Source organism: Lucilia sericata, unplaced genomic scaffold, assembly GCF_015586225.1.
Source record: "Lucilia sericata isolate MDLA Ls3-8-SP2 unplaced genomic scaffold, ASM1558622v1 Contig000743F_arrow, whole genome shotgun sequence".
NCBI lineage: Eukaryota > Metazoa > Arthropoda > Insecta > Diptera > Calliphoridae > Lucilia > Lucilia sericata.
Window position 1 is genome coordinate 57,634 of NW_023994740.1, and position 26,177 is coordinate 83,810.

General features: G+C 27.6%; 1 protein-coding gene across 14 annotated transcripts in view; it reads left to right on the plus strand.

Annotated features, from left to right (window-relative positions):
- The first annotated feature begins 1,940 nt into the window (after positions 1–1,940).
- LOC119607745 (GATA zinc finger domain-containing protein 14) overlaps positions 1,941–26,177 on the plus strand; it is a 158,847-nt gene continuing 134,610 nt past the window's right edge. For 4 of the 14 annotated variants that reach the window (XM_037961843.1, XM_037961846.1, XM_037961831.1 and 1 more), the window contains exons 1-3: positions 14,298–14,452; positions 21,219–21,275; positions 22,199–22,500. In XM_037961843.1, the coding sequence (XP_037817771.1) occupies positions 22,312–22,500 (189 nt within the window). In that variant the 5' untranslated portion in view covers positions 14,298–14,452; positions 21,219–21,275; positions 22,199–22,311. Of the gene's footprint in view, positions 1,978–2,002; positions 2,051–2,323; positions 2,446–4,998; positions 5,519–14,297; positions 14,453–21,218; positions 21,276–22,198; positions 22,501–26,177 lie in introns of those variants that run through there. The other 10 variants (XM_037961844.1, XM_037961845.1, XM_037961837.1 and 7 more) reach the window with 8 other exon arrangements.

Here is a 26,177-nt window from a genome sequence, read left to right on the forward strand (position 1 = left end):
GTTAGTAGTTAGTTAGTTAGTTAGTTAGTTAGTTAGTTAGTTAGTTAGTTAGTTAGTTAGTTAGTTAGTTAGTTAGTTAGTTAGTTAGTTAGTTAGTTAGTTAGTTAGTTAGTTAGTTAGTTAGTTAGTTAGTTAGTTAGTTAGTTAGTTAGTTAGTAGTTAGTTAGTAGTTAGTTAGTTAGTTAGTTAGTTAGTTAGTTAGTTAGTTAGTTAGTTAGTTAGTTAGTTAGTTAGTTAGTTAGTTAGTTAGTTAGTAGTTAGTTAGTTAGTTAGTTAGTTAGTTAGTTAGTTAGTTAGTTAGTAGTTAGTTAGTTAGTTAGTTAGTTAGTTAGTTAGTTAGTTAGTTAGTTAGTTAGTTAGTTAGTTAGTTAGTTAGTTAGTTAGTTAGTTAGTTAGTTAGTTAGTTAGTTAGTTAGTTAGTTAGTTAGTTAGTTAGTTAGTTAGTTAGTTAGTTAGTTAGTTAGTTAGTTAGTTAGTTAGTAGTAGTTAGTTAGTTAGTAGTTAGTTAGTTAGTTAGTAGTTAGTTAGTTAGTTAGTTAGTTAGTTAGTAGTTAGTTAGTTAGTTAGTTAGTTAGTTAGTTAGTTAGTTAGTTAGTTAGTTAGTTAGTTAGTTAGTTAGTTAGTTAGTTAGTTAGTTAGTTAGTTAGTTAGTTAGTTAGTAGTTAGTTAGTTAGTTAGTTAGTTAGTAGTTAGTTAGTTAGTTAGTTAGTTAGTTAGTTAGTTAGTTAGTTAGTTAGTTAGTTAGTTAGTTAGTTAGTTAGTTAGTTAGTTAGTTAGTTAGTTAGTTAGTTAGTTAGTAGTTAGTTAGTTAGTTAGTTAGTTAGTTAGTTAGTTAGTTAGTTAGTTAGTTAGTTAGTTAGTTAGTTAGTTAGTTAGTTAGTTAGTTAGTAGTTAGTTAGTTAGTTAGTTAGTTAGTTAGTTAGTTAGTTAGTTAGTTAGTTAGTTAGTTAGTTAGTTAGTTAGTTAGTTAGTTAGTTAGTTAGTTAGTTAGTTAGTTAGTTAGTAGTTAGTTAGTTAGTTAGTTAGTTAGTTAGTTAGTTAGTTAGTTAGTTAGTTAGTTAGTTAGTTAGTTAGTTAGTTAGTTAGTTAGTTAGTTAGTTAGTTAGTTAGTTAGTTAGTTAGTTAGTTAGTTAGTTAGTTAGTTAGTTAGTTAGTTAGTTAGTTAGTTAGTTAGTTAGTTAGTTAGTTAGTTAGTTAGTTAGTTAGTTAGTTAGTTAGTTAGTTAGTTAGTTAGTTAGTAGTTAGTTAGTAGTTAGTTAGTTAGTTAGTTAGTTAGTTAGTTAGTTAGTAGTTAGTTAGTTAGTTAGTTAGTTAGTTAGTTAGTAGTTAGTAGTTAGTTAGTTAGTTAGTTAGTTAGTAGTTAGTTAGTTAGTTAGTTAGTTAGTTAGTTAGTTAGTTAGTTAGTTAGTTAGTTAGTTAGTTAGTTAGTTAGTTAGTTAGTTGATTTCCAAAATCTATCTGGCAGCCTTGAGTGTTTTGCTGTCTGTTTGTTGCGTGAGTTTTAAGAGTGCTCTATAAAATTTACAGATATTTCTTCTCATTGCTTTTGCTATTGTTGTTGGGTTAGTGTGTGTGTTTGTTTTGTAAGGTTTGAAAGTGAGTGTTTTTGTTTTTTGTATTTTCAAGTCTGTTGTTTTGCTTTTGTATTTGAAAGTATCTGTGTGCGTTGTGTCTTTACAGATGACGTTATCTTAACACAAGAAGGAATGAATGTTTTTGGTAATTGAGAGCCCCAGAGTAAATGTACAAATTCAGTCTGTGAACAGGCGCTGAGCACTGCACAGCCTTTTTACTTTTTTGCTTGAAAACGCTAAAGGAACGTTAAATTAAAAAAAAAAATTGAAAAAAATAAAAAAGAAATAAATTTCTCTGAATATTAACACAAAAAGAAAATAAAACAAAATTTTATTAAAAAAAAGAAAATAATAAATTTGTTTACAAATTTTAAAATTTTTATTAAAATTTATTAACGGACGGGTATTTATTTTTCTACTATTTGTTTAAATAATATATTTGTATTTGTTATAAATTTGAGTCTCTGGTCTTTTTGGTGTGTAAACGTATGTTTAAGTGTTTGTGTGTGTATGTGCTTAAGTGTGATTTGTTTATTTTTGTAAAACAAAAAAAAATCATAAAAAAAGTTTGGAAATCAAAAAAAAATAAATATAAAACACGAAATTTTTTTATTTAAACAAAACAAGAAATTATACAAAAAGAAAAAAAACAACAACAGAAAATGGGTTAAATTTATATAAAGAAATGATTTTTGGATTTTTTTTTAAAAACAACAAAAAAAACATAAAGAAATACCTACAAAGATTTTGAAGAAATATCTGAAAAGAAAGGAAAAACACATAAATTTTGTAAAATAAATAAAAAATTAAATAAAAAAATTTTGAAAATTTCAACAAAAATCTTAAGTAGAATGCAAAAGTTTATATGAAAGTGAATATGTTTTTTTTTATAATAAAAAATTTTATTTTAAACTTAAGAATTTTGTATAAAAAATTGTGAGAAAATATACATTAAAAACACAGATTTAAAAAAAATAAAAAAATCCAAATTAATAATTTTGGAATTAAAATATAATTAAACACCTACAATAACAAATTTACTAAACCATTTAAAAAATTAAAAACAAATTATATAAAAAAATCAAAATTTTAAATTTAGTGTTAAAATTTAAAAAATATCTTCTAAATTGGCACCTTGTTCTGGAACTTTTTCTTTGAAATCTTTTTCAATTGTTTTTAGTAATCATGAGTTTTGGAACTTTTTGAAAAAGAATAAAAAAATTCCCATGAGTAACTATTTTCACTACCAGTAATTAGTGAAGTAGACAGTGATACCTTGAGCATTTAAAGTGGTTACACTAGTTATAAAACTAGTTAATTTAAAACAAATTGGTTCTTTAAAAATTTTCTAATTTAAAGTTCAAATGCCCTTCACCATTTTATGAGTTTAAGTTCCTTCATTTCCACTACTTGTAAGTGGTGAAATAACTGCTTCCAAGTAATTAAACCAAAACTATTGCCTATAGTTTTTATTAGAGAGTAAATCTTTTATCAATTTGTCACCTTACCCTTATATAATTTTTTATATAAAATTTTTGCAACACGTTCTTTAGCCAGTTATAAAAAAGATTTATATACCTTTAGTTAATCTTTTATAAAATACTTTTTACGGCCTTTTTGTGTGTGTGTGTGTGTGTGTGTGTGTGTGTGTTAAGAATTTGTACCATTTAATTTGCAAAATTATATTGCGTTTCGTAAATACATGCTTTAATTTTGCTATAAACATTTTAATTAACAACAATAAAGAATTTATTGCAAAACAATTCTTCAGAAATCAACATTATAGCTAGATAGACAGACGGACAGGCAGACGGTCAGACAAAAAGGTAGTCCTTATTTCTGGTTTATAATACAGACTGGCCAATTTATACGATTTTCTATAAATAAAAATATGTGGAGATTATATGATATTTTGGAAGTACATTTCATTTTGCAGGGACTCTATGCATGAGTTTCTGAAACTTTATTTCAATTTGCTTCCAGACAGACGGACATTTAGAGGTAGTCGTTGTTATTAACTGGTATTTTGAACAATTATTGTCCGATTTAGCTGATTTTCTATAACAACACTATTTAGCATTGAGGCAACATTCGTTTCAATAAGAGTTCCATTTGTTTCGAAAATCTAATTTAAAATTAAACACGGACAGACGGACATATGTAGGGAGTTTCCGGCTTATGACTCAGCCCATTAATGGGCCGATTTTAAAGATTTTTTATAATAACATTATCTGTAATAGATTTGATATTTTGATATAACCTTCGATTCCCTAGATCTTCTATGTATAAAAGAAATTTTATTTTAAACAACTTATATACAGACAGACGGACATTTAGAGGTTGTCTTAGTGTTTTGTTTATATTCAAATAAATTATAGACCGATTGGACTGATTCTCTAAAATCTAATAAATTTGACTTTAACTGATACATAGAGACTATAATTGTTGCTGTAAGTTTTCCAAGAGCTTCGTAATCCCTTGTACTTTAAAGACTTTGCCTGAAAACTGCCGTCTTTAGAAAAAGATTTACTTTATAGAAATATTTTAAACTTTAGAGAGAGTTTTTCTTTGAGTTTTTCTACAGAAAAAGTCTCCTCTTTAGAGAGTGTTTTCTACAAGAAAGTCTGGACTTAAGAGAGAGTTTTTCTATAAAAAAAAATGTTGACTTTAGAGAGAGGTTTTATATAGAAAAAGTGTCGACTTTAGAGAGAGTTTTTATATAAGAAAAGTTTTGACTTTAAGGAGAGTTTTTCTATAGAATGTCGACTTTAGAAAGAGATTTTCTATAGAACAAACTGTCGATTTTAGAGATAGTTTTTCTATAGAAAAAGTGTGGACGATAGAGAGAGTTTCGACATAAAAAAGTGTCGACTTTAGAGAGATTTTTTCTATAGAAAAAGTGTCGACTTTAGAGAAAGTTTTTCTGTAGAAAAAGTGTCGACTTTAGAGAAAGTTTTTCCATAGAACAAACTGTCGATTTCAGAGAGAGCTTTTCTATAGAAAAAATGTCGACTTTAGAAAGAGTTTTTCTATGGAAAAAGTGTCGACTTTAGAGAGAGTTTTTCTATAAAAAAAAGTGTCGACTTTAGAAAGAGTTTTTCTATAAAGAAAGTGCCGACTTTAGAAAGAGTTTTTCTATAGAAAAAGTATCGACTAGAGAAAGTTTTTCCATAGAACAAACTGTCGATTTCAGAGAGAGCTTTTCTATAGAAAAAATGTCGACTTTAGAAAGAGTTTTTCTATGGAAAAAGTGTCGGCTTTATAGAGAGTTTTTCTATAGAAAAAGTGTCGACTTTAGAGAGAGTTTTTCTTTATAAAAAATTTTTGGTTTATATAAATCTTCAAATAAAATATCAGTTTTGTAATTTAAGTAAAAACTTTTAAATAATAAATATAAAAACAACAACAAAAACACAGAAAAATTATTTTACTAATAGTTTTAAAAATAAACAAAAAAAATTTTAAATAAATAAAAAATAAGTAAGTGTTTTAAGCAATAACAACAACAATAATAACAAATAAGCAAAAAAAGTAATGACAACGTTGTTTAATTCCCTAACATTTGTCAACAAAAAAAAAAAAAAAAATAACAATTACAGTAACAATTAAAATAAATAATAATAAATAAAAACAATAATAATAAAACAACAAAAACCGGCATTTTATGACGTCATTTTTTTTTCCACCCAAACAAAAACACAAACAGCAAACAAATCAATAAGCAATACTCTCCATTTTTAAAGAGAGCTTTAAACAAGAAAACACTGTTTGTTTAAATAACAGTAAATTTTAAAAAACAACTAGGAAATTATTTAAAAAACAAAAGAAGTGTTGCTTTAAACAAATTAATAAAAGTACATAATTAAAAAAAAGTAAATTAAGAAAATTAATTCAGAACAACTGCAACAAAATTTAAGTTAATATTAGTTACCCAAGAGTAAAGAGTGAGTGTGTATTTGTGAGTGTTTTACTTAAAATTCTAGTTAGAATTTGGCCAGACTTTTTGCTTTATTACATATACTTTTACTTATATTTTTTACACTCACGCACTCCTGCTCCCACCTCCTTTTCTTAGGAAAAACACTGTTTTTTTGTTAAGTTTAAAGTGTTAATTTGTTGTTGTTAAAGCTGTTTAAGCATCATGTGTCATAACTCTTGTTTAAGAACAGTGATTGGGTAATGAAGTAGGGACAGACTGATAGAACTTAAAAAATTGTTAAAAATAGGCTATAGATCAGACTATAGACTAGGCTATATACTAGACTATGGTCCAGACTATAGACTGGACTATAGTCCATACTAAATACCAGACTGTATACCAGTCTAAAGACTAGACTATAGACTACAGTGTAGACTATAGACTAGACTATAGAATAGACTTGACTATAGACTAGACTATTGACTAGACTATAGACTAGACAATAGATGAGACTATAGACTAGACTATAGACTAGACTATAGACTAGACTATAGACTAGACTATAGACTAGACTATAGACTAGACTATAGACTAGACTATAGACTAGACTATAGACTAGACTATAGACTAGACTATAGACTGGACTATAAACTAGACTACCGACTAAACTAAATACTAGGCTATGGACCAGACTATAGATTAGACTATAGACCATAGGCTAGACTATTCTATAGACTTGACTATAGACTAGACTATAAACTAGACTATAGACTAGGCTGTAGACTGTACTATAGACTATACTATAGACTAGACTATAGACTAGACTATAGACTAGGCTATAGACTAGACTGTAGACTAGACTATAGACTAGACTATAGACTAGACTATAGACTAGACTATAGACTAGACTATAGACTTGACTATAGACTAAACTATAAACTAGACTATAGACTAGACTATAGATTAGACTATAGACTAGACTATAGACTAGACTATATACTAGACTATAGACTATAGACTAGACTATAGACTAGACTATAGACTAGACTTTAGACTAGACTATAGACTAGACTACAGACTAGACTATAGACTAGACTATAGACTAGACTATAGACTAGACTATAGACTAGACTATAGACTAGACTATAGACTAGACTATAGACTAGACTATAGACTAGACTATAGACTAGACTATAGACTAGACTATAGACTAGACTATAGACTAGACTATAGACTAGACTATAGACTAGACTATATTTAGTCTATAGACTAGACTATAAACTAGACTATAGACTAGTCTATAGACTAGACTATAGACTAGACTATAGACTAGACTATAGACTAGACTATAGACTAGACTATAGACTAGACTATAGACTAGACTATAGACTAGACTATAGACTAGACTATAGACTAGACTATAGACTAGACTATAGACTAGACTATAGACTAGACTATAGACTAGACTATAGACTAGACTATAGACTTGACTATAGACTAGACTATAGACTAGACTAGACTATAGACTAGACTATAGACTAAGACTATAGACTAGACTAGACTATAGACTAGACTATAGACTAGACTATAGACTAGACTATAGACTAGACTATAGACTAGACTATAGACTAGACTATAGACTACACTTTAGACTAGACTATAGAATAAGCTATAGACCAGACTATAGACTAGACTATAGACTAGACTTTAGACTAGACTATAGAATAGACTCTAGAATAGGCTATAGACCAGACTATAGACTAGACTATAGACCAGACTATAGACTAGATTATAGACTAGACTATAGACTAGACTATAGCCTAGACTTTAGACTAGACTGTAGACTAGACTATAGACTATACTGTAGACTAGACTATAGACCAGTCTATAGACTTGACTTTAAACTAGACCATGGAATAGTCATGATACTAGACTACATGTAGACTAAACTGGACCATAGCCTAGACTATAGTCTTACCTATAGACTAGACTTTTGCCTTGACTATAGGCTAGACTATTGCCATAGACTAGACCAGCGGTTCCCACCATTTTTTACTTCGCGGACCCCTTGAGGAATTTATTTAATTTCACGGACCCCCATACATATTTTGATATCTTATTGTTATAAATAACACTGTGATACAAAAGTGAAGAAAAATAAAATGCAGGCGTTCTCATATACCAATTCTATTTCGTTATAGTCCATAGAGTACGAATATATTTTTAGTTTTCCCCTATCACTTCGTTAACTTACTTTTTAAGAGCAAAAGATGCGAAAAAGAGCCATTTTTGAAGTTTTAAATTTGAAAAATCATAAGTTTAGTAGTTTTCATCCGATTTTCAAATCCGATTTTTTTTTTAATGATACAAGTGTCTTTTAATCCAAAAAAAGAAATCCAAAATTTATGGTCAAATGTCTGAGTTACGGTCGTTTAAGTAAAAAAACTCACACTTTTTTAAAAAATTTTCATTTTCATCATGCTCTACTTTGACCATGAGGCAGTGAGTTCATCTTTTATTACTTTCCTGAAGAATCACATAAAGGAAGGTTTCTAAAACTTGTTATTTCATAAAAATCTATGAAAAACTGGATAATTTATGCCAATTTTTCTTATAGAATGTTTCTCGAATTTTTGGTTTTCTCCATACAAATTAATTTTTGTATAAAAATGTTTATAAACATTTTTTAAACTTGTTACAAAGAAAACCAGAAACATGAACGTTTTTGTATGGAAGAAATATGCTATATTTTTATAAAACTTAGCACAACTCATAACCTTTTTCATCGATTATCATAAATTGACCATCATTGGAAACCCAACTTAATGTGGCTTTTTTCAAATGTAATAAAAGCTAAAGTTATTGCTTCATGGCCAACGTAGAGCAGTATGAAAATTAAAAATTGTGAAAAAAGTGTGAGTTTTTTTACTTAAATGGCCGTAACCAAGACATTAATCATAAATTTTGGATTTATTTTTTTGGGTTGAAAGACAACACTTGTATCTTTAAAACAAAATATCCAATTTGAAAATCGGTTGCAAACTACCAGACATATATTTTTTTAAAGTTAAAACTTCAGAAATAGCTCTTTTTCACAACTTTTGCTCTTAAAAAGGAACTAAACGAAGTGATCGGGAAAAATTAAAAATAAATTCCTACTCTATGGACTATAACGAAATGGAATTGGTATATGAGAACCCCTGCATTTTTTTGCTGTATCACTGTGTAATTGTTCGAAAATTGTCTTAGTCCTGGTCCATAAACCCTATAAAATATTCCCGTACATTGAGAACATTTAGTATTTCGGAGATGTTTTCAATTTCATGGTTTTAAATATAGAATGACTTCTAACATGATGTTTAATTTTATGATCGTGAGAGCTTTCATGTTCATTTCTCGTCAAGGTAGAGAAAAGGTTTCTTTAACAAGTATTGTCGACATGTGCTTAAAGAGTCATGTTTCTAAATTTTTTTGCGATTGCATAGGAGTGAGCTGAGTATGTAAGCTAAATTTTCGGGAAAATATGTGAAAGTTAGACTTCTTCGATGTTGTTGCGGAATGCGTTACCCACATAAAATATGACTTGAACTCTTTGCGAATGTACTGTGAATTTGGATCTTAAATTTGAATTTTAAAATACCTACGAATTATTTTACTGCGTGGTTTTGACTATTTACGCAAAACGCTATGAATTTTCTGATGTTGATTTAATAATATTGGACAACAAAATGAAGTTAAAATCTGTGTATCACGTTGGAATGGAATATTTATATTTAAAATCAACTAGATTAACACTTTTGCTTACAATTTAAAAAAATATTATGAAATGTGACCTAACTTCATATTCCGGGATACTAGTATCAGTATTTAATTCTAAGGCAAATCATTATCCGTCTGCTATAAAAACATTTATATTTATAAAAATTACAAATCACGTAATACTTTACTTTATAAAAGTGAAACAATAAATTTGTAGCGCCTAGCTTCATCCTGATAAACGACCGAAACAATAAAATTCAAAGAGTCACCAACAAATCTGGGATTATTGAATAAAAATTGTGTATTTTAGTATTTATGAAAAATTTGGAGATATTTTTAATATTTTGTAACATATAGAGAATATTTTTTATTCATGATTTTTTTCGTTCGTCTTCGCGGACCCCCTAGGATTTTGCTACGGACCACTAGGGGTCCGCGGACCCCCTTTTGGGAACCGTTGGACTAGACTATAGATTGGAGTATAGACTAGACTATAGTCTGGACTATAGACTAGACTATAGACTAGACCACAAACTAGACGTATAGTTCATAGATTCTAGAATATACCTGTTCGAAATTAGGGAAAAATGTTCCCAAAAAGCTGATATGTAAACAAAAAACCCGAGTTTCCCTTAATCCCTTGCTCAGAATTTGATCACAGAAAGAATTATAATTATTCCCTCTCTCTCTGTTAAACTCTAACAGCTATTCTCTCTCACATTTCTTAAATGTTAAGTTAAAAAACAAGCTACACAGCTTCACTGCTACTGAGACTGTTACTAGCAGCAGCCGCAGCATTACTAATTTAAAGCATTGTATTAATTTTTGTTTAAAATGTGATCTGATCGTATTTCTTGAGATGTGTGTTTATAAATAGTTGTTGTTCCAGTAATTCTTACGAAACTCTTTTGTGGTCTTTTTTTTTTATAAGTTTTTATTTATTTATTTTTGGTGGGTTTAATATTTGTGTGTGTGTGTGTGTTTGAATGATCTTTTTTATACATATAAAAAAAGAGTATCTATGTTTTGCGGTGTTTTGTTCAAGAGTTCGCTTTCGTTGACTCTGGTCTTTTCTGGTTGTTTTTGTTTTTTTTTTCTACAAGATCAATCATCTTCTCCGTATTTGGTGGGTTTTGTTTTTTTGTTATTATTATTTTTTTTTTTAAGTTCCTCTATGTGTGTATCTTCTTCTCTTTAACCTTTATGTATGTATCTTTCTTTTGCTCTATTTTTTCAATTTCTTGTTTTTACTATTTTTAGCTTAATAATAACAACAAAAATGTATCTGGTTATTGGAAGATCTTTGACATTTCTTTATAATAAATTAATTTATATATATTTTTTTTACATTTTGTTAGTGTTGTTGTTGTTTTTGGTGTCTGATGGATTTTGTTAACTAATCATGAAGTCATGCTTTAAAGTTTCTTAAAATGTTGTGGAAGTTTTTGTTATTTTTTTTCTTTCTTTCATCTGTTGTGTTAAATTTTTAATGGGATTTTTTGTATGTTTTTTTTTTTTTTTTTTTTGGGTAGTAAAGGCGAAAAAAATCTTAATATTATTCATCAAAAACAAATTAAGCTTGAAAGTTATTTTATAAAGAATTAAATTTATAATAAATTAAGATTAAAAAGGGCAGAAATCGATGATTCATTCATTTTACAAAAGATGCTAAAGAATTTTGGATAAAATTTACAATTTTCAAAAGAATACCTGTGTGATTCATGGTAAAATATTAAAAATTTTCAATTGATCATTTAAAGAACTTTAAACTTTTTCAAAAATTTTCGTTTTTGTGAGCTTGTAACTTAAAAATTTTGTTTGAAATGCCTTCTTTAAAGATAACTATTCTGAAATCTTAATCATTTGGGAATAAAATGAGATGTTATTTATTTAAATTGAGCCAAAAATGTCAATATTGTGGTACTTTTTCTGAGCGGAGAAAAAAATAATTTAATTTTTTTTTTTCAAAAAATTTCTAACTTTGAGTGCCATAACTAAAAAATTTCATTTGAAATGCCTATATTGTAAATATATAATCTGAAAGCTTAAACTATAGAGAATAAAATGAGGTATTAGTTAGTTAAATCGTATAAAAAGTACCAAAGTTATGGTACTTTTTCTAAATAGGGATTATTTTAATTCACACTGAAAATCGTTTTTATAAATATGTAACTTTAAGAGCTTCAGATTTTAAATTTTTGTATAAAACCCTCATATTATAAATGCATATTTGGATATCTTAAGTTGTAAGGGATAAAATAAGGCCTTACCTATTTAAATCGTATTAAAATTTGAAAATTGTGGTACTTTTTCTGGGCAAAGAAAAATTTAAATTTAAAAAAATTCAAAAAATTGTCTAACTTTGAGTGCCTTAATTGAAAAGTTTCATTTGAAATGTCTGTATGGTAAATATATAATCTGAAAGCTTAAACTGTAAGGAATAAAATGTGATATTAGTTATTTAAATCGTATAAAAAGTACCAAAGTTATGGTACTTTTTCCAAATAGGGAATATATTAATTTTCACTGAAAATCGTTTTCATACGTATGTAGTAGTCTAACTTTAAGAGCTTCAGATTTCAAATTTTTGTATAAAACTCTATATTATAAATAAATATTTTGATACCTTAAGTTGTGGGGGATAAAGTGAGGCCATAGTTGTCTAAATCGTATGAAAACTACCCAAGTTATGGTACTTTTTCTAAACAGGGAATATTTCGCTGTTAATTGAAAATAATTTCCTTAAATGTGTATTTTTAAAAGCTATTGTTGTCAAATTTTTATATCAAACCCTTACAAACTAAATAAATATTCGGATAGCTTGAGTTGTGGGGAATAATATGATGCCTTAGTTTTCTAAATCGTATGAAAACTACCAAAGTTGTGGTGCTTTTCCTAAACAAGGAATATTTTAATTTTAAATGAAAATCGTTTTCATAAATATATAACTTTAAGAGCGGTTGGTTTAAAATTTTTATATGAAACTTTCATATTATAAATGAATATTTTCATATTATAAGTTGTGAGGGATAAAATGAGGCCTTAAATTTTTAAATCGTATGAAAAATACCCAAGTTGTGGTACTTTTCCTAAACAAGCAATATTTTAATTTTGACTGAAAATCGTTTTTATAAATATGTTACTTTAAGAGCTGTTGGTTTAAAATGTGTGTATGAAACCTTCATAATATAAATGCATATTTGGATATCTAAGTTGTGAGGTTTAAAAGGAGGCCTTAGTTTACTAAATCGTATAAAAACTACCCAAGTTGTGGTACTTTTTCTAAAAAGGAAATATTTAAATTTTGACTGAAAATAGTTTTTATAAATATGTTACTTAAAGAGTTGGTTGGTTTTTTATATGAAACTTTCATATTATAAATGAATATTTATTTAGCATGAGTTGTGGACGATGTAAAGAAATCGTTTGAAAACTACCCAAGTTGTGATACTTTTTCGAAGAACGAAAAAAATTTGTATAATTTTTTAATTTCCAATTTTGATAGCTTTTTATAGAAAAAATTTGTTTGAAATGTCTATATTATAACTAAATAATCTGAAACCCTGTAATGTTAGAAATAAAATGAGATCCTAATTAATTAAATCGCCTAAAATTTAACAAAGTTATGGTACTTTTTATAAACAGGAAATATAAAAATATCAACTAAAGATTGCTTTCTAAAATTTTCAAATTTGAAAGCTTTTGGTTTTTGTTTGAAGGGGCTATATAAAAGGTCTGTAAACTGAACTCTTGATTTTTGGGGAATAAAATAGACTTTAAGGAATACAAATTGAACAGATAAAGCCAAAGCTATGGTACTTTTTCCTATGAAGTTAACATAAGAAAAGTAACAAAATTTGCACTATTGAAGACGGCTGATTTATTTAGTTTATATTTAATAAAGCGTTTAACATTATTTGTCAAACTAACAATAACTTTAATTAAAACTATTAAACCCTTTCATATAATTAATACTCTTACATTTGCTTCCCCTTAATTCTTTAAATTTATAGGTTAATCTAGTGCTATTACTCTAAAGCTCTCTCAATTAGCTTTATCTTTAAATATGTCAATTTTGAAATTCTTTGCTAGAAACATTTCAAAATTTTTAATTTACTTTAGCAAATATGATTGTTTGGCATTTGTTGTTATTTTATTTCAAATTGAATTGTATGAAAAAAAAAGTATTTTCTTATCTTTAAACACAACACACAAAAAACAAAAAATACTACAACAAATAAAACTTAATTTCATTATGATTTTTTTTAAGGGAAACAAATACATACACTGACATACTAAACAGAAAAAAATAAACAAAAATTATTCATCAAAAAGTCTAGAGTTTTTTTGTTCATATTTTTTGACTGTTGTTATTATTATGAACACCCTTTCAAATGGGGTTGGGTTCAAATGTGTTTATGTATATAAATAATTATATAAAAAAATCATAATTTTATGAAAAAAGTACACCATTTCCTTAAATATTAAAAAAACATCTAAAATGTAATAGAAATTCAATAGATGCTAGTGCTGTCAGTAGCCACAAGGGACTAATTATGGTACTAGTTTTAAATCTATTACTTTCATTTTATGATAGTGTGTGTGTCTCTCTCTTTTCCTCTCTTAGTTTTTGTGTTTATTTAAAGTGTTTTAACTAGTAGCGTTTACTATACCCTAAGGACCACTCACAGCACTAGTTCTAACCATTTAATAAATTTTCTCTCTGTCTCTCTCTCTTACTTTATCTTTCTCTTTTGCCTTTAATTTTTTGAACTATTAAACAATATCTTTTAATTATCTAAAAAAAAACTCTTTAACCCAAAAAAACTAAAAATTTCACTTAATTACCTACACCCCTCTCCCCCCCCCCCCTCCTCTACCACCGCTCACATAAAAAGTTATGTCGAACTCTTGCAAACAAAAGAAATATTTAATATCTATAGAAATGAAAAATAACAATAATAAAAGTTGAAAAAAAACTTATCAATCGTTATGATTAGATAACTAATTTGTTGCTTTTTTTATAATGTTTATTGTAGGTCTATTCATGTAAATGAATTAAAACAAATTGCCATCACTGACAAAAAGAAAAGTTTTTGACAACAAAACGCATCAGACGAACTGATAAAAACAACTGAAAAAAGCGGTAAAAAAATCATTCAAAAGTTTAGTTAGTATTTCTCTAAATACAAGGGTTAAGGTACGACCACATCTATCAAAAATCATATCTGCAAAAATTAGTGATAACCTCTTGCTTTTCATCAAATATTTGATAAGTGTGAACGTAGCTTTATTAACATTTAGAGTTCTTTTTAACTAACCGACTTAGTGTTTCAACAATTTTTGAAATTTTTGAGTCGTATAACTAAAAAGGAAGCTCCTCATTATCATTTGCAAAGATTTCCTCTCACGTAGACAAAAACATTTGTTCCCACAAGTCTATAAACGCCCAGCACTGTTTTAGTTTATTGTTTTAACATTTTTTGAACTTTGGAGTAAATTTTTGGGAAAATTGTCTATAAAACCACCATACAATACATGCAACTACTATAATAAGGATTTCTAAGGAATAAAATGACTCATTATTTAACGAAATCGGATGGAAAGTACTAGAATAGAGCAATGCCGACCCCTGATTTAGTTAAATGTTTTAATATTTTTCAACTTTGGAGTTAATTTTTCTTAAAATTTTATTCAAAATGACCCCTCACTATATAAAAATTCTATAAAACAGATTTGTTAAGAATAAAATGAGACATTAATTATCCAAATCGAATCAAAACTACTAGAGTTGTGCAATGCCGACCACTGTTTTAGTTCTATATTTTAACATTTTTCAACTTTAAGTTAAATTTTTTCGAAACTTTTGTTCAGAATCATCCTTTATTATATACAAATTCTATAACTCTGATTCATAAGGCATAAAATGAGACATTATTTAACTAAATCGCCGATCAAATAACAAAGTTATACAATGCCGATCACTGATTTAGTTAATTGTATTAAAATGTTTAATTTTTGCAGCTTATTTGCTCAAAACTTTTGTTTGAAACTACTATACTGATGAAACAAATACTAAAACCCTGATTCATTAGGAATACAATGAGTCATTACTTGTTGAGATCGAATAAAAATCAACAAAATTATGCAATGCCGATCACTGTTTTAGTTTTTATTTTAACATTTTTCAACTTTAAAGTTCATTTTTGAAAAAATTTTGTTCAAAATCACCCTACAATATACGAAAATTCTATAAGCCTGATCCATAAGGAATAAAATAAGTCATTGCTTGTCGAGATCGCATGAAAAATGCTAAAATTATGTAATGCCGACCACTGTTTTAGTTTTTATTTTAACATTTTTCAACTTTAAGTTAAATTTTTTGGAAAATTTTGTTTAAAAGCACCTTACAATATATCAAAATTCTATAAGCCCGATCCATAAGGAATGAAATAAGTCATTGCTTGTCGAAATCACATGAAAAATGCCAAAGTTATGTATTGCCGATCACTGCTTTATTTTTTATTTTAAAAGTTTTCAATTTTGAGTTAACTTTTTTTGAAAATTTTGTTTAAAAGCATCTTACAATATATGGAAATTCTATAAGTCCGATCCATAAGGAATGAAATATGTCATTACTTGTCGAGATCGCATGAAAAATTCTAAAGTTATGTTATGCCGATCACTGATGTAGTTTTTTATTTTAAAAATTTTCAACTTTAGTTTAATATTTAAGAAAATTTTGTTTAAAAATATCTCACAATATATGAAAATTCTATAAGCCCGATCCATAAGGAATAAAATAAGTCAATACTTCTCGAAATCGAATGAAAAATGCCAAAGTTATGTAATGCCGATCACTGATATAGTTTTTTATTTTCACAATTATCAACTTTGAGTTAACTTTTTTAAAAAAAATTGTTGGAAACCATCCTAAAATATATAAAAATTATATGACCCTGATCCATTAGGAATAAAATAAGCTATAACTTAATGAAATCGAAGCAAAAATAACAAAGTTGTGTAATGCCGACCACTGCTTTAGTTGTTTTATTTTAAGAATTTTCAGTTTTGAAGTTCATTTATATAAACATTTTGTTTGACATTGCACTGAAATATATATAAATTCTGATTTAATAGGAATAAAATGAGCTATTAATTTTCAAAATCGAACAAAAACTGACCAAGTTGTGCAACTTTTTCGAAATAGAGTAATTGTTGATTTTTTCATATTTGAATATTTTTTAAAAAAATGTTCAAATTTGTCGGCCCATAGTTTAAAAATTTTGTTAGAAATGCTTATAATTTGAATAAATATTCTATAATTCGAAAGTTTTGAGAATAAAACGAGTGCTTAATAACTAAAATCGTGTTAAAACTGACAAAGTTGTGATGATTTTTCGATGCTAGGAAAATATAAACATTATCTGTATTTTGATGTATAGTTTGGTCTAGATTTTGAAAAAAAAGTTGGTTCAAATTTAAATTTTAAATTTATAGTTTAACTTAAGTTCTTAAAACATAACATCATAAGGCATTGAAAAAGTTGTATATAGTCGTGACCCAAGGACTTAAAATGCCGGCCACTGATTTGGTTATTTATATTATTATTTTTTTTAAAAATTTTGACTTTGAAGAACAATAAATTTAAAATTTTGTTTAAAGTGTTTGTAAATGTATATGATATTGTGAAATTCTACAGTATTGTGCAAAGAATAAGGCCTTAATGACTTAAAACGGTTAAAAATTACTAGAATTATAATGGTTTTGTTAAGTGAAGAATATTGAAATTGTAGTTTGGTTTAGATTTTTCAATGTTGTATTAATTACCGTTTGGATTACTTAGCAGTAATTTAGTAAGCACTAGCTTGTTATAGTTATTTTGTGAAATGTTCTTAATCTTTCGTTCACGAATGTGTTAATTCATTTTAAAATTACCACTTCCTTTTTATAATTTGTATATCATTATAAAACGATTCATAGCTAATTTCAAAATGGCATGATTTGTTTATAATTTGTATGTTATGCTGACCTTTAACATTTTTTCTTACAAAATATTAATCAATTTAGTTAAAAATTTAAATAAATTAAAACCCAGCAAGCTTTTTAGAAAACAAATTTTTTCCCAAAATTTACTAATTAACAAAAAAGCAATTGAAAATTTTTGAAATTAAATTTTCTAGCAAATGTTTATTTCTATTACAAAACAGACATTTTGAAAAGCATCTCAGAAAAAAAAGAAACAAAATTTCTTTATATACAAGATTATAAAATAAAAATATTAAAAAGAAATTTACGTTTTTGCTAATGCCTTCAACGAAATATAAACAACAAAGCCAAGCAGGCGGCTAACAAAAACATCATCTATAAATTTAGCATTTGGTTTTTCAAAAAAAAAAAAAAAAAAATTATATATACAGACCAACATATGTATAAAAATTTTTATATTTTTCTTAACGAAAATTATTTTTAGTCTGCACATGTTTTGAAAATATCAAAACAACAAAAATTAAGAAAAACAGCGCATAAAGTCATAAAAACGAAAAAAACTAAAAAATTCATAAACGAGACCTAAAAACAAAAAGAAATTATTATTTGAAATTTTAATTTTAAACCCAAAATCTTATATAACAAATATTATAAATTTTATGACAATCGATTTAAACCAAAAAAATTATCAACCATAATAATTTGAGGAACTTTAAGACAAAAAAAAAACTCAAGATGGATACATCATATCAAATACTTTGTTATAAAATTATTTAATGAAACCGGTTTACAAGGTCTTCTTTAATCGTTAACTGCCCAAAACAAAAAAATATATACAAAATTGCTTTAATCTAAAGTTAAAACAAAAACACAAAAATTAAAAAAAAAAAAAAAAAATACCTTAAAGCTATATAGCAAACATACACACGCGCTTAAATACACTTCTTTATACACCGAGATCTACTTGTGTGACATTGATAACCCAACGAACAATGTAAAATTTAATCAATATTTGTTGTATGACAAATAACTTCTTCTCTTTAGCAAATATAGTCAGTCATCTTATGCTAAAGTGTTTAAGATCGGTTTCCTACTAATGAGCAATATATCCCTTTTATAAATCAAATCTAGTTTAGTTCTAGCACAATTCAAGTTTAGTTCTAATTCAGTTCTAGTTTAGTTCTAATTCAGTTCTAGTTCAGTTGTAGCTCAGTTCAGCTTTAGTTTAGCTCTTGTTCAGTTCTAGTTCTATTCTAGTTCTGTTCTAGTTCTGTTCTAGTTCTGTTCTAGTTCTGTTCTAGTTCTGTTCTAGTTCTGTTCTAGTTCTGTTCTAGTTCTGTTCTAGTTCTGTTCTAGTTCTGTTCTAGTTCTGTTCTAGTTCTGTTCTAGTTCTGTTCTAGTTCTGTTCTAGTTCTGTTCTAGTTCTGTTCTAGTTCTGTTCTAGTTCTGTTCTAGTTCTGTTCTAGTTCTGTTCTAGTTCTGTTCTAGTTCTGTTCTAGTTCTGTCTAGTTCTGTTCTAGTTCTGGTTCTAGTTCTGTTCTAGTTCTGTTCTAGTTCTGTTCTAGTTCTGTTCTAGTTCTGTTCTAGTTCTGTTCTAGTTCTGTTCTAGTTCTGTTTCTAGTTCTGTTCTAGTTCTGTTCTAATTCTGTTCTGTTCTAGTTCTGTTCTAGTTCTGTTCTAGTTCTGTTCTAGTTCTGTTCTAGTTCTGTTCTAGTTCTGTTCTAGTTCTGTTCTAGTTCTGTTCTAGTTCTGTTCTAGTTCATGTTCTAGTTCTGTTCTAGTTCTGTTCTAGTTCTGTTCTAGTTCTGTTCTAGTTCTGTTCTAGTTCTGTTCTAGTTCTGTTCTAGTTCTGTTCTAGTTCTGTTCTAGTTCTGTTCTAGTTCTGTTCTAGTTCTGTTCTAGTTCTGTTCTAGTTCTGTTCTAGTTCTGTTCTAGTTCTGTTCTAGTTCTGTTCTAGTTCTGTTCTAGTTCTGTTCTAGTTCTGTTTAGTTCTGTTCTAGTTCTGTTCTAGTTCTGTTCTAGTTCTGTTCTAGTTCTGTTCTAGTTCTGTTCTAGTTCTGTTCTAGTTCTGTTCTAGTTCTGTTCTAGTTCTGTTCTAGTTCTGTTCTAGTTCTGTTCTAGTTCTGTTCTAGTTCTGTTCTAGTTCTGTTCTAGTTCTGTTCTAGTTCTGTTCTAGTTCTGTTCTAGTTCTGTTCTAGTTCTGTTCTAGTTCTGTTCTAGTTCTGTTCTTGTTCTGTTCTAGTCCTGTTCTAGTTCTGTTCTAGTTCTGTTCTAGTTCTGTTCTAGTTCTGTTCTAGTTCTGTTTCTAGTTCTGTTCTAGTTCTGTTCTAGTTCTGTTCTAGTTCTGTTCTAGTTCTTTCTAGTTCTGTTCTAGTTCTGTTCTAGTTCTGTTCTAGTTCTGTTCTAGTTCTGTTCTAGTTCTAGTTCAGTACTAGTTCAGTACTAGTTCAGTTCTAGTTCAGTTCAAGTTCAGTTCTAGTTCAGTTCTAGTTCTGTTCTAGTTCTGTTCTAGTTCTGTTCTAGTTCTGTTCTAGTTCTGTTCTAGTTCTGTTCTAGTTCTGTTCTAGTTCTGTTCTAGTTCTGTTCTAGTTCTGTTCTAGTTCTGTTCTAGTTCTGTTCTAGTTCTGTTCTAGTTCTGTTCTAGTTCTGTTCTAGTTCTGTTCTAGTTCTGTTCTAGTTCTGTTCTAGTTCTGTTCTAGTTCTGTTCTAGTTCTGTTCTAGTTCTGTTCTAGTTCTGTTCTAGTTCTGTTCTAGTTCTGTTCTAGTTCTGTTCTAGTTCTGTTCTAGTTCTGTTCTAGTTCTGTTCTAGTTCTGTTCTAGTTCTGTTCTAGTTCTGTTCTAGTTCTGTTCTAGTTCTGTTCTAGTTCTGTTCTAGTTCGTTCTAGTTCTGTCTAGTTCTGTTCTAGTTCTGTTCTAGTTCTGTTCTAGTTCTGTTCTAGATCTGTTCTAGTTCTGTTCTAGTTCTGTTCTAGTTCTGTTCTAGTTATGTTCTAGTTCTGTTCTAGTTCTGTTCTAGTTCTGTTCTAGTTCTGTTCTAGTTCTGTTCTAGTTATGTTCTAGTTATGTTCTAGTTCTGTTCTAGTTCTGTTCTAGTTCTGTTCTAGTTCTGTTCTAGTTCTGTTTTACATAAATTTATTGACAATTTTTTGCATTAATTATTTTAATATAAAATTTCTTGCAAAACTATTTTTAGCTTTTAGAAAAAAACATTTAATTTTCTAATTACGTCACAAATTAGCCAAGGCAAATTGTAACTGAATAAACTAAATTTAATGCCCCTTCAACAAATAAAAATTATTATTATTATTATTGTACATTAAAAACAACAAAATTTTAATGTTTTTTTTTATTTTTTTTTGTTTTGTTTTTCTTAAAGAACTCATAAACTCATTTGATCGTTAAATGTTTTTATTATTTTTATTTACTCTCTGCTAGCTTTATTTCTTGTAAAAATTAGATTATTTGCTTAGTTATTGTTGTTGCTAATATTTTGCTAAAAATTCTCAAAATTCATTTGTACTCAATTAATTAATAAAATATTTCATGTTTTTTTTAAGAATTAGATCACAATTTACATTTTAGATTTGTTGGTGTAGTATAGTAATAATGTTATTAAATTATATAAAAATATTGTTGGCATTTTGGGAAGTTTTAATGTGGCATATTCAAAGCTGAAAAGGGGAAAATGGGGACAGATGTGGTAGCTTAGTTTTATGAAAAAAAAGTTGGATAAAGATTGTTTAAATAAATGGAATTATTAACACAATTTCTTCAGAATCCTTTTGTATTAAAAAATAGGACAAGCCTAAAAGCATACTACTTATTTTGATCCCTAAAGTATGCTACAAAATTTAAAAATTATTTTCTGAACCAAAGACTCAAATTTATAATAAATTTCATTTTTGTTGTATAAATATTTTAAATATTAAAAGTTTTTATTATTAATTGTTTCTATATATCTTTATTTCTCTTTACAGATCTTACTTACAACAACAACAAAAAGCCCCCCTCTCTGTACCACAACAACAATGCCTGTAATTTTTAAATTTGTTTAACTTAAAAGCTACAAAACCAACCGCTGAGAAAATTCCTTAAATAAATATTGAAAAAAAAAAAAATTACAAAAAAAGTGAAGAAATAAATTAGTTTTTTGAAAATACAACCTGCTGCTTTTTCTATAAGTTTTTAATTAAAAAAACAACAAAAATTAAAAGAATATTTTTAAAAAAAAGCTGCTGCTTGAAATGCTAAATAGAAATTTCCCTTTAAAATAAATTTTAAGTTGTAAACCGCTTCCTTCTACAACTATAAACCTCGCTACTCGGTAAAATCCCACAATCATTACAATCCGAAATCCTTCTTAAATAAAAAGCATACAAACCGTTAAAAAGAAAAAGTTATCCGCCTAATACTTTTCATCACACAAAAATTCTAGTCATTTTGGAATTTCGCTATAAAATAAAAGAGAACGAAAAAAATCAATTTTAATTTGAAAACTCTAGAAGCTAATGGTTTTGAAAATCTACTACTATTGCCTGCAACCCTGCAAGTAAAGAAACGTCATTGAGAGAGAAAAAAAAACAACAACAAATTTTGAAACTTGTCATAATAACTAATTTGGCAACTGAAATATTTACAAATAAAAACAAAAATTTCTAAAGAAATCAATTCATTTAAAGCAACCGAAAATCAAGAAAAAAAAATATAAACATCTTTAAAATATCAAAATCAAATCCCCTTCCCTCCACCACCACCACCATCATCAACATCCCCCTTAAGCTGACAGCGAGTGCGTGTTTGTGTGTGTGTATTAAATAAAAATTGTTTTGCATTATAATATATTTTTGTTGATCCCGCTCCGCCCTACGGCCTCTGTCAGTTGGCAGCTTTAATTTTTTTTTGGTGTAATAATAATTTTCTATAATTAATTTTTTTTTTTTTTTTTGAAAAAAAAAAGTTTACAAAATATCTATTATTTGTTTTTAATCATCAAAATCAAATACGCTAGTGTAAAATTAATTAATTTAACAAATATTAATAATAATTATATAATCAATATAATATAAAAAAATGGCTGCTATGGTTAATATGACCAGCCTTTTAAATGGCAAAGATTCACGTTGGCTCCAGCTAGAAGTATGTCGGGAATTTCAAAGAAATAAATGCTCCCGCCAAGATACTGAATGTAAATTTGCCCATCCGCCAGCAAATGTTGAAGTTCAAAATGGCAAAGTCACCGCTTGTTATGATAGCATTAAGGTTAGTAGTTTGGCTTCCAAAATTATGTATGTCTTAAATTTATAAGAGATAATAATGCATGTTGTATGTAATTCTAGTTGTAAGCAAAATTATGTCTAGTTGGAATATATCGTTACGTTTGTATGTGAAAAACGTTACAGGAAAAAATTTTTGGTATGAAAGCTTTTGAAAGCTTTTTTGCTATAAAAGCTCTAGAAAGCTTTTTTGCAATAAAAGCTCTTGAAAGCTTTTTTGCAACAAAAGCTCTTGAAAGCTTTTTTTACATCAAAAGCTCTTGAAAGCTTTTTTGCATCAAAAGTTCTTAAAAGCTTTTTTGTATCAAAAGCTTTTTGTATCAGAAGTTCTTAAAAGCTCTTTTGCATCAAAAGCTCTTGAAAGCTTTTTTTGCATCAATAGCTCTTGAAAGCTTTTTTGCATCAAAAGCTCTTAAAAGCTTTTCTGCATCAAAAGCTCTTAAAAGTTCTTTTGCATCAAAAGCTCTGGAAAGCTTTTCTGCATCAAAAGCTCTCGAAATTATCTTGGTATAAACGATTTAAACGCTTTTGGGTATAAAAGCTCTCAAAAGCTTTTGTGATGCAAAAGCTCGTAAAAGCTTTTCTAAAAAAAAAAATACTCCTACAAACACAAAAATTCTTTAAAGCGTTTTTGTGATTAAAACTTTTAAAAGCCCCTTTTTCCAGAGCTCTGTCCCAAAGCTCTTTAAAGCGTTTTTATAACAAAAGCTTCTTTTGTGTTTAAAGATCCTGGAAGTCTTTTTTAACCAAAACTGCTACTTTTATACCAAATGCTTTGAAAGGGGTTTTTTTTGCTATAAAAGCTTGAAAAGCTCTACAGAAGATTCTTTTGTCAAAAAAGATTTAAATCTCGACTAAAGATTATAAAACAATAGAAATAATAGAGCTTTTTGAGAATCAGTTTCATAACTCCCGAAAGACTTTGTTTTATAATTTTTTAAAAAGCTTTTACAAAAGCCATATTGAAAGCTTTGTTGAGAAACTTTATTGGTAGCTTTGTTCTAAAGCTTTATTGAAAACTTTTTTAAACGCTTATTGAAAAATTTATCCAAAAGTTTTATTCAAAGATTTGTCAAAGAGCTTTATTGAAAGCTTTGTTCAAAATCTTTATGAAAAGCTTAGTTCCAAAGTTTATTCAAAAGCTTTATTGAAAGCTTTGTTCAAAAGTTTATTCAAAAGCTTTGTTTAAAATCTTTATTAAAAGCTTTGTTCAAAAGCTTTATTAAAAACTTTGTTCAAAAGCTTTATTAAAAACTTTGTTCAAAAGTTTTATTTAAAGCTTTGATGAAAATTTTTATTGTAAGCTTTGTTCAAAAGCTTTCTAATTGGAAGCTTTATTCAAAAGGCTATTTGAAAAGCTTTATAGAAAGCTTTTATCAAAAACTTCATTAACAGCATTGTTTAAATAGTTTTCAAAAGTTTTGATTGAAAGCTCCTTTAAAAGTTTTTTCTAAAGCTTTATTGAAACCTTCTTTCAAACCAAAACCAACATCATTTCTCTAAGTTCTCAGGAAAAAACTTTTTATTAAGTTTTGGAAACCTGTCTTAGAGCTTTTTATGGTTTAAATCTAACTGATCATAACAATTGTAACGATATATTTCATTTAAAGCTAAAATTAAGTTAACTAAGCTTAAGTTTATCATCGAAAAAACCTTAAATTGTCATGTTTAGAGAATGCTTTTGCCTGGAGCTTTAAAGCTTAAGTAGCATTTAAAGCTCTTATGAACGTAAATAACCGGTATAAGGTAAAATATAATTATATTGAACAGCTTAACTGAAACAAAAGCTTTGTGTCCTAAAAGATTTTTGTCTTTAACTTTAAGTAAAAACAAATGTTGGCTAAAAACTAGTTACTAAGTAAATGCTTTTTTTTTTAACTGCAACCAAACTTTAAAGCTTTTCCAACGCTTGTACTTGTATGAAAAACTTGAAAAAAATTTGCTTGTTTTTAGGGTCTTGAAAATGTCTCTTAAATGTTACGCTTTCTTCTAATGGGGTTTCATGTTGTCATGTAGAAGGCAAACAGAAAAGGGATGTATCCGTAGAAGTTCTTTATATAAAGCTTTGCGCCTTTAAAGGTTTAATTTTTGTTTCTCTCAAACTACTCCTGAAAAAAAAACAATTTATTTATATTTTTTTTATCAAATCTAGTTGGCTTTCAATTATTTGCTTTCAAATATTTTCATTCACTTTGAATATATTTTTATTCGTAGCAATTTATAAACGGCGCTCGGTTGTGTTTTATTATATTTTTTTTTTATTGAAAAAAAAAACTTTTCATTTCAAATAAAAAACGGTTTAACATCTTTTCAAGCAACAAATCTATAAATAATAAAAATGGTAGAAGGTGATGCCACAACTGCAGCTTCTGGCGCCAATGGTTTAGAAGAGTCCGTCATAATATTGAGTATTTATAGCGTGTTTTTCCTGTCCAAGTTTTTCTGGTCATTGGTCCAACGTGCCAAAGCCTAGCGGGAGCTGAAAGTGTTTCAATGGGTCGGAGTAGTATAATCCCCCCCCCTCTCTTTCCTATAAGCCCGATGTCTGATAGACAGCTTTTATGGACAAAAATCTCCAAATCGTTGTAAAAAATTATGTAGTGATTGATATTATGATATATTTTAATAAAAAGTTTTTATGTAAAAAAAAAATGAAAAAAACATACATATTTTGTTGGTTAATTATTTCAATTGAATTGCTGGAACAAAATCTAGGTTATTTTTGGACATGTGTTTATAAACATGTTGTCTTGGACTTGTTTAAAAAAATGTAAACGTTTGTTCAAACTTAGATGTCAGGATTCTGCATAGAAAATTTTCCTGAAAAATAAAATGTAATTGAGACATGTTTTCAATGTCAAATTTGTTATAGAAAAAAATAATATATAAATGTTGCTGGCAACATGTGTCTGGCAAATGGTAAACATGAAAAATAAGATGCTGAGAAATAAAGTTGAACATTAGGTCGTATGTTGCTGAAATTCAGTAAATTGAAACTTCTTCAAATTTAACTAAAGTCTTGACTTTATAATTCGGATTATAGTTTGGACTTTAGTCCATAGTCTAGACTATGGTTTAGTCTATTGTCTCGACAATAGTTAAGTCTATAGAATAGACTACAGTTTAATAGTTTAGTCTAGACTATAGTTTAGTCTATATTATAGGCTATCGATTAGTCTATAATAAAGGCTATTGCCTAGTCTATAGTCTGGACAACAGTCTATATTATAGACTATAATTTAGTCTATAGTCTAGACTATAGTTTGGTCTATTGTTTAGTTTATAGTCTACTCTTTAGTTTAGTCTATAGTCTAGCCTATAGTTGAGCTTAAAGTCTAGACAATAGTTTAGTCTATAGTCTAGACTATAGTTTAGTCTATGGTCTAGACTATAGTTTAGTCTATACACTAGACTATAGTTTAGTCTATACACTAGACTATAGCTTAGTCTATAGTCTAGATTGTAGTTTAGTCTATAGTATAGACTATAGTTTAGCCTATAGTCTATACTATAGTTTAGTAAATAGTCTATAGAATAGACTACAGTTTAGTATAGACTATAGTTTAGTCTATATTATAGGATATAATTTAGTCTATAATAAAGACTATAGATTAGTCTATAGTATAGACTACAGTTTAGCCTATAGTCTATGCTATAGTTTAG